At 30.7% G+C, this 9,514-nt stretch overlaps 1 protein-coding gene across 1 annotated transcript; it reads left to right on the top strand.

Annotated features, from left to right (window-relative positions):
* The first annotated feature begins 782 nt into the window (after positions 1-782).
* LOC147394081 (protein C2-DOMAIN ABA-RELATED 4-like) lies at positions 783-6,105 on the top strand. The gene is made up of 3 exons (XM_086453955.1): positions 783-956; positions 1,790-1,885; positions 5,579-6,105. The coding sequence occupies exons 1-3, from the start codon at positions 846-848 to the stop codon at positions 5,855-5,857; spliced, it is 486 nt and encodes a 161-aa protein (XP_086310081.1). The 5' UTR covers positions 783-845; the 3' UTR covers positions 5,858-6,105.
* Positions 6,106-9,514: the final 3,409 nt, after the last annotated feature.

Raw genomic sequence — 9,514 nt, 5'->3', positions numbered from 1 at the left:
CAAATCATTGTTTTCTACTCACCTTAGCCCATTGTGGAAAACCCTTGATTTTGCTCCCCAGAATTCCATTTTATCATTGAGGTCAAGAAGATTGAAATAGAAAGAACTTTGAATATTGAAGACAAAGATAATTCTTTTTTCACAAAGATATTAAAGATAACTAGTTTTAGAAAGAAAGTAGGCACGGACATCTTCTTAGGGTTAAAGGGATAAAAGAGGAAAGATTGTAAAATTAGATAAGTAATATTGAAAAATGGGATAAAAAAGGAAAGATAATAAAATTAGAAGAATATTTACTGAAGAGAGAGAAGAGAAAAGAAAAGATAATAAAATTAAAAAGGATGAAGAGTAAAGGCATTAAAGTGGGGTAGTATAGACCTCACTCCATTGTAATTGGAGTGTCACATCTATACACCTCACAATTATAGTTGGAGTAACACTTACCATTGTTTTTTATTATGTAGATATGAAATATTCTTTTTAACTACCAAATAGGAGATAAAGATATTTAAGTCATTTTCTTAGTTTATTAGAATAGACCAAGGTCAAGGGGCATGTCATCAGTTTGAAAACATGAGGGTACCTCAAATATTAACCAAAACATGCATCGAGGGTTAGGTCTAAAATCTCAATCACCGAAAAAAGGCTATAGTCATTACTCAGCAAATAAATGAACTTGGTTGACTGTGCACTCCAAATTATTAATAAAGTATTTGCTCATCTCTACTGTTTCTAAATATATAAGTAGAGGATTTGTTGTTCAATGGAGTCTCAAACTTAAAAGTCCCACTCCCTCCATATTAATTTTTCTTTTTCTTCTTCATTTTCTTTAGCTTCATTATTTAATGGAAAATTATTTGGGACTTCTTAGAATTCGGGTTCATCGAGGCATTAATCTGGCCATCCGTGATCTTCGTAGTAGTGATCCTTACATGGTGATCAAGATGGGCAAAGAGGTGAAGCTAGAAAACCAACTTACTCACTTAATTCTATTTTGTCTGTAATTCCAAGTTAATTGGTTTCTTTTAATCCATATTTGCTTGTTTATGGCCCCATTTTTAGATCCTGTGTCCCAAATGCATATCTTTTGTTTTTGTATTTTTTTTAACTATAATTGATTGATTCGTTATTGTTAGTGTAGTTGTTGTATCAACGGATTTTTCTTACTTTGGGTAGTTTTCCATTCAAGAATTAGTCCAAAACCCATATATCTGATTTCGTTTGTTGTTTTTGTATTAAAGGATTTTTTGTACTTTGGATAATTCTATATTTAAGAATTAGTTTAAAATGGGTCCAAAATCTACAGATTAAGAATCCTACCTTTTATGCACAAGGGCCTTCTTCATATTTTTCATTTTTTTTTTCTCTCTAGATCACAACATCCGATTCAATTTTTATCGTCAATTATGAGCCCGTTTGGATACACACAAAAGTAATTTTTTGACTTTTGAAAGTTAAAAATATGTTTGGATTCATTTTAGAAAATTATTTTTAAAAAGTAAAAAATTTATACATTTTAAAAAGTAGAAGGAAATTATTTTTATTTTCTAAAAGTTACTTTCTTTCTAGATATTCTCTATTTGTTACTTTTTATCTAAAAACAGGTTTTAAAAAAGGTTTGTGTTCACTTCTGAACTAGTTCATAGGTTATGACATTGCCCGACTATTCTGTGGTGGTGCTGAGGTGGACAAGGGCTTGATTCAAATTTCGTGAACAGAGTAAACAAGTTAGAATTACTCGACTTGTTAATTAGTTCTGCTATGCTGATATTGTATAAATTTGATGCAGAAATTAAAGACCAGTGTGAAGAAAAAGAACATTAATCCTGAGTGGAATGAAGATTTAACACTTGGTGTCGCAGATCCCAATCTTCCAGTAAAGCTTGTAAGTATTCTCCTCTACATGCTCTCTGGTTATTTGCTTCCAATGTGGTGTAAGTGCATGAAGTCCAATTTTCCAAAAGAGCAATTATTCTTTCTGTTTATATAATTAACATATGAGCACTGGGACAAGTTCTAAAATTAGAGACTGGTTCGAAATCTCAACTTTATAATTTGGGTTTAAGTAGATAAAACAAGAGAGCTTCTTTTAAGACACCAACTTTTACTTGTAACACACCAAACTATATGCAAACTTTAAAGAGAAATTTCTGTAAACATGAGCAAATTACGGCAAAATTCTGGTTCCGGTGCACTGATCATTTTAATTCCCAAACATGTTTTCTAGCGAAATCATCACTTTTATAACCAGCAACCTCACTGTTAAATTACTAGCGAGGTCGCAAGTAATTTTAAGAATGACTTTTATTATATAGTTAGCAAAGCAGCTGATAAATTACTTAGTTAGATCGCAGGTTATGTTACTGTCAAATACCCTTGATATTTTTTTAACAGTGAGTTCAATGATTATAAAAGTTATGAATTTGTTGGAAAACATGTTTTGGGAATTAAAATGAACATTGTACCAGAACTGGAATTTTTCCATGTTCAGTGCACAAAATGGTAATTTATCTTATTTTAAAAGGGAATGGTGTGTTGCAAGTAAAAGTTGGTATGCCAATAGAACCTATCTCAAATATTTTTTCATTTTATAGGTTTTAGTAAAGAGATTTTCCCACAACATGCGCAACTTTTGCAAAAGTTTCGATTCTGGTACACTATTCATTTTAATTCCCAAAACTAGTTTTCAAGCAAGTTCGTTGGTAGGTATTGTAATTCTAAGGTACAGTCTTACTAATAAAAAAGTGACTCTTATTGGTAAATTTAAAGACAAATATCCTTATTTTTAATGATTACTAGTGATTTCATCCTTTTATTTTATTGGCGGTATCGTCACTTTAAATTATAATACCTACAAGAGAACTAGCTCCAAAACATGTTTTGAGAATAAAAATGAACAGTGTACCAGACTCAAAATTTCGTCATATTCAACACACAAAATGGTAATTTCCCTTTAGTAAAAGATTTCAGAAGAATAGTTTAGATAACTTGGTGCTGATGCCTTCTACATTTGGTCTATGAATCTGCTGAGACCATTGCCTCACTACTTGCAAAATGTTTCTCATGTTTAAGCCTACCATGAGAGAGATTTTTTTTAAGCTAGTCGACAGCTTAACCAGAGCTTCTTGTTGATATCTGCTTATATCCATCCTTAGTTACCTCCAATCTTTCTTTTTCCTAATTTAGCAATGTTATGGTCTCTCAATTTGATTAATTCATCATCATTGAAACCTTATTGAATACCCGATGGTCGGCTGAACTTGTTCCAATGCCAAGGGTGGAGCCAAAATTATGTCCAGTTGGGGGCAACTAAGAGTGGAAATTTTTTGTAGAGACAAATAAGAAAAAATTAATTTTTGTGGCGGTGGTAGTGGCAAATTCTTATATCCAATGCTATTATATGTCACAATAGCTCATAAATACTTAAAAGACTTTGAAAATTCTTGTGGGGATTGCTCCCACTGTAAGTTTGCCCTTGAATCCCATTCCTCCATTCAATTCTATTTAACGTCGTATCAATAGTTAAAAAGTTAGGTGTTGTTTGTTAAACTGAAAAAAATAAGTGCTTAATAGCATTAAGCGCTGAAACTTATAAGCGCTAAATTTAAGTGCTGAAAAGGTTGTTTGTTTAGATGTTGAATCATGTTTGTTACATATTGCTGAAACTGGTAAATTGTCTTTGTTACCCTTACAATCATATCAGACATTGTTTGCATGTTTCAAATGCTTATTTATTATCAAACACAATATAATATATTATTTCTTATAAAATTAAAATATAATTTATTTTTAAATAATAAATAATACTCAAATCTTCAATTCATAAATAATAATTTCTATTTATAAAAGCTCACAAATTTAAAATTAAAAATAATAATGTCATACAAGGCACCAAAATTTGAAATCAACTTTGAAAGAACTTAATTTTGGATGAATAATTTTCGATGGAAATGAAGGATATGTAATTATAAAAGCACCCTATGAATTAATAAGGGCAACCCACACTATAGCCATTTTTTGTTTTGTTTTATATGGGTTAAAGTTTTTGGAGTGAGCAAATTTTTAGTGAGGATGGTCTATATGATCTAGAGATCATCCTCACAAAAATTCAGTCTATTTTAAAACTTCTAACTCGTCAAAAATAGTTTTTTTTTTTAAAAAGGGACAATTTACGGTTCTTGAACTTGTTTTGATAGGGTTAGAAGTTTCAATATGCTGATTTTTTTGTGAGGATGATCTCCTCATTATAGAGATCATCCTCACCAAAAATCAACTCATTCCAAAACTTTTAACCCATATAAGACAAAATAATTTAGTTATGGTGTGGGTTTATTAATTTGTGGGGTGTTTATATACTTATACATGGGATATAAGAGGTAATATCCTTTAAGAATAAGGGCATACTTGTCCATGCTCAAAAAAACAAAAGGCATACTTGTTCATGTTGAAAAAGCAAAGTGCTTACCGCTTCAGCACTTTTTTTCAGCATCAAAATAGTGCTGAATTGTTTTCACTTATTTTCAGTAATAAGCGCTGAAAATATAGAGTAAACAAACGTGCTATTTTGACAAAAGTGCTTAATTTAATTTTTTTCAGCAATAAGCGATGAAAAATAGCGCAAACAAACATTGCCTTAGTCAACGGGAATAGATCCTTGTAACCCCTCTTCCCTGTAGACCTCTGTAGCACTTTCTCTATAGGAGAGAGAGAGAGGCTCATGTTCAAGAAAAATAACAACACAAGTGTGTTGGGTTGATGGCCTAGATTTGATTTAAATATATATATATATATATAATATATATATATATATATATATATAGATCAAGATTGTTAAAATGGATGGTTGTTGTAATCCCAAATTTTCACGGAGGGATATTACAATGTCGTTGATGTGGCGATTTTTCAATAGTCCAATCGCACTATAGAGGATCCGTTCCCACTTTCAACACTCAATTTGAAGTCTCGTCTCATTCATGGACGAGATCGAGTTGTCTTCAATGAGTAACCTCGTCTTGAATAAGATAAATTATTCAACTCGGTTTACAATTATTTATTCATACATATTTATATAAAAGTAATAATGATTTTTTTATTATATAAAATAAGGTAGATTAGAATATGTTTAATCATAAAATCATATTTTATTTAGATGATAAGTATTTAAATTAAAAAAAAAATTATTTGAATTAAAACATCTTAAATCCCAGTTGACTTGGATGAGTTTTACTGACTCGGTCGAGATTTTCAAAATATCGTCCGAGTCATCTTGTTCGTCTCACGAGATTTTGCATTGCACATGTGAGATGCCTTGTCTATCCGTCTCGTTCATGGATGATATTGAGATAATTCAGACGAGTTATCTTGGTCACGGACGAGATTTAAAACCATGAGTGAGATAGATAGTTTGTATGATAAAACTTTAAAAGTTCATGTTTGATAAGGAAAGAGAATTAATTCATTATTTTCTTAATTTTAATTGCACCTGCCCTCATAATTTTTGTTACATATGAATTCAAAGTTCGATGGAATCAAATTCATCCAATTTGACATGAAAATTTATTATTCCTCTAATGTTCAGGAAGTTTTCGACAAGGATACATTCACCTTTGATGACAAAATGGGAGACGCAGAGTTCGACATTAAACCATATATAGAAGCTGTAAGAATGAACTTGGAAGGTCTTCCAAGTGGTACTATAATCAAAACAATGTCGCCGAGCAGGAAAAACTGTTTTTCACAGGAGAGCTGTATTATTTGGAAGGATAGAGAGGTTGTTCAAGATTTATGTCTCAGACTGAGAAATGTGGAATGTGGTGAAGTGGAACTCCAACTGCACTGGATTGACATTAAGCCCTAGTTCTATGGGTTTGTTGTTGTGATGTGTATATCTATATCTACTTGTAGTCATGAATGATGTTCAAACTTCTTTCTTAGAATGATTTGTTCATAGAAAGAGAAAAAATGTAAGGTGAATTACCATTTCGTGAGCTGAATTTGATGAATTTACAATTCCAACTCACTGTTCATTTTAATTATCAAAACGTGAAAGATAATGAATTCGGAGGTTTGAAAGTGACTATTACTATTTCGCAGGTTTCATACGAGATAGTCACTTTAAATCTGCGAAATAGTTACTTTAAAACCTCCGAATTCGTTACCATTCATATTTTGATAATTAAAATGAACTACTAGCCAGAATCGTAAATTCGTCAAAAGTTGATCACTTCTTCGTAAACATCCCATAAAGGTGATGGATGGGATGCATTGTAAATGGATTTTCATCTTCCATTTGAAGAGTTAACAAGGAGTACTGGATGGGATGCATTGTAATGAGATGGGTGTAATAATCTATTTGAGTCAACTTGGTGACTAATTTGATTGACTCAAGCAAGTGAAAAAATGTACTAACATATTAATATAAAGCACATCTTAAATTTGCAATCGGAATAAAAATCTGGAATTTTTCAAATAATTACTGATATCTTACTTTACTCCCAATACTTTACTAATATTTTTCTTCTTTCCCATTTCATTACAATAGAACAAAATATTCCTTAAAACTTATGAAAATTATAAATGTTACTAAAAATCAATTGTCTCTACACATATTTATTATGTGATATATGACATAGTGGTTGGATGTGGGGAATTATCTTATTTTATTTTGACATGAATTATTTTATATTTATCCAAAAAATAAGAAAAAAATTAACAACAAAATCTGGTGCATATTTTGAGTATTGTAAATCGTATATAGGTTTAAAAATGAACCCAATCTATGGTTGAGAATTTTGTCAACACAAAATTCAAAATTACTAATTTTGTCATTACTATTACACTTGATTTACTTTCATCTTGAACTAATGATTGGATTTTGAATCGCTAAATTTTCTTAATATACATTTTTCTTTATTTTCATTAAAAATTTATAGAAAAAAAATTATTTAACACAATCATATAATCAACTTTAAATCTAAGTGATAATAGATCCTACACAAAATGTTGATATGCACTTCAAAATGTTCATAGACCCTTTTCAAACGTGTTGTAAGAACATTTTGGGTTTAGTACTTCACTGACATAAACAAGGAATATTGTAATTTTATGCGAAAAAACCTATCAATACTTTGAAAAAGTTATACGACACTATATGATTAGATCTATAAACAGAATTGGATCATGCACGAATTCCTAGTTACCGAGACCTGTCACACGAGATGGTTGAAATTGAACAAAAGGAATATATGAAATTTCTTTCCTTTAGCTTCAAATTATACAAGTTGTGCTCTTCTTAATTAATTAATCATTAATATACACTCAAGTTAGTAATTAGCTCTTAAATTAGTGGATGGATGAAAAGTTAAGAGGATGGGTAATTTCAAGAGTTCTACTATAAAGGCTAGATCTTATGAAGGTTTCAAGAACCCCAAAGTCCTTGGGAGACTGCCTTCTAACTATGTAAGGATTGTTTCTTTGATCGATTGGCAGAGGATCATCCATTTCCTTCATTGATCCAAATCTTATTTTGGTATTTTCGCCTATGGTTTGAGTTATGGGGGAAGTTGCTTCTTCCAAATCCTTCCCATATGTACTTAGGAGACAACCTTCAGTTCCTATTGATGGTAAAATGTTCAAACCTATCTCAACCAGGTTCAGAGAACCGACAATCTTGTTCCAAAATTCAAACGTGGAGGTTGGCTCAATTAGGTATAGATTTGATTAGTGGGATTTTTTTTAAAATCAAGAACCTCAAAGTTTTTTCATCCAAACATTGAGGTTATTGTGATATTTATAATATACAAAATCTTTTATTCACATAACTATTAGTCTATAATTTTCAAGATCAAGAATAATTCATATATCTCAAGAAACGTATTCATGTTCCTAAAGATCTCAAGAAATCTATTCATATTCCTAAAGATAAAAAAGTTTAGGGTACCTATCTTATGTTATAAGTCAAATCGATGATACAAATGTAGTTAGAAATGTGCCTTTCATAATCTATGTGCCAATGATCTAATGTGCGTAAATCCCCAATCAAGAATCTTTGTTCTACATGTTCTTTAATTTTTCAGACTCACCTTCTCTCTCCTCTCTATGTTGGACCGACTAGAGTTCTAGTGATTGATGGGATTACCACTATTCAGAATTCTATACGTATGTATGTCTCTTTTCTATTATGAGATATCGATCCACTTAAATAGATGGAAATAAAAGGCTTAGATATCCTCTTTTAGAAGGATTCCTATCCATCAAGGTTTCCTAATAAAACCTAAAGAGTATTTCTAATTATGATTTTATTGGGATTTAACATTAATTATTGATGTCTTTAATTATATAGAATCCTTGTGCAAATTAAATACTCAAAACATGTAGGTCAATTGGGCCATACAATATTGGGTTCTAACGTGCTCTCACTGGGTCCATTAGACCAATTGTGTTAAAGTTAATGTTCTTTTTATAAAATAATTTCCTTCTGAAAATAACTCTATTTAGGATTCTATAAACAAAAATATTTATATACGTGATCACGAATTTTGAAATCTTATCAATAATTCCAATATTCAATCAAATACTATAATACTATATTTCGATTAATTACTAATGTCGGTCATGACGGTTGTATGTTATCTATATCATACTTCATTCAATGTATCACACCATTAATATCTTTTCTAATATATCCATAATTGTGCTCTTGTTATTTGTCTTGTTAAGGCATTTCACGTATTACTTAAAATCCAAATAGAATATGATCATAAGATAAATGGAAATAGGAAATCGACAGAAATAAACTCTGTTTAGTATTTATGTTAATGTCAATTACATAACCACTTCTAAATAACATATTCCAAATACATAAGAGATTTCTCTAAAAGACCTATCTTGACAACACGTTCTTTGTAAGCTTTTAATGATAACTCCTTTATTAGTGGATCAGCTATCATTTGAGTGGTACTAATGTTCTCTATTAACACTAATTGTTTCTAAACCTTCTCTTTAACCACCGAGTATTTAACCTTCATATGTTTCATACCATTCGAGTAATATATTTTCAACGGCCTAACTATAGAGTCGACAATCTTAAGTTCTAAAATAAAATTTTGCAACCATAGAGCATGACTTGTGGCCTCAAAGCATGCTATAAATTCAACCTCTATAGTGAATGAAACATTAATACTCTGCTTCATGCTCATCCACGAGATAGCTCCATCTACTAATAAAAATGCAAAACCTGGTATATATTTTTTACTATCAGAGCATTTGATAAAATCTGAATTTGAGTATCCGATCACCTCTAAATAAGCTAATCTCCTATAAGTAAGCATATAGTCTTTTGTCCCTTGTTGATATCTCAAAACCTTATTTGCAATTTTCTAATGATCCATTCCTAGGTTACTCTAATTTCTACTTAACATCCCAGCTACAAAATTAATATTTGATCTAGTACAAATCTGAGTATACATCAAACTCCCAATAGGTAAGGCGTACAGAATATCCTTCATCTGCTCCA

The sequence above is a fragment of the Akebia trifoliata genome, chromosome 9 (genome assembly GCF_017979445.1).
Source record: "Akebia trifoliata isolate Shusen 1 chromosome 9, ASM1797944v1, whole genome shotgun sequence".
In the NCBI taxonomy this organism is placed as follows: Eukaryota; Viridiplantae; Streptophyta; class Magnoliopsida; order Ranunculales; family Lardizabalaceae; genus Akebia; species Akebia trifoliata.
The sequence above is the reverse complement of the archived record's forward strand: the minus strand, read 5'-3'. Positions and strand labels throughout refer to the sequence as shown.

Excerpts from the sequence above, each read along its gene's own strand:
- LOC147394081 (XM_086453955.1), top strand. The coding sequence starts at position 846 with ATGGAAAATTATTTGGGACTTCTTAGAATTCGGGTTCATCGAGGCATT. Across the intron at positions 957-1,789 it reads TGATCAAGATGGGCAAAGAG|AAATTAAAGACCAGTGTGAA; the intron begins GTGAAGCTAGAA and ends AATTTGATGCAG. Across the intron at positions 1,886-5,578 it reads CCAATCTTCCAGTAAAGCTT|GAAGTTTTCGACAAGGATAC; the intron begins GTAAGTATTCTC and ends TCTAATGTTCAG.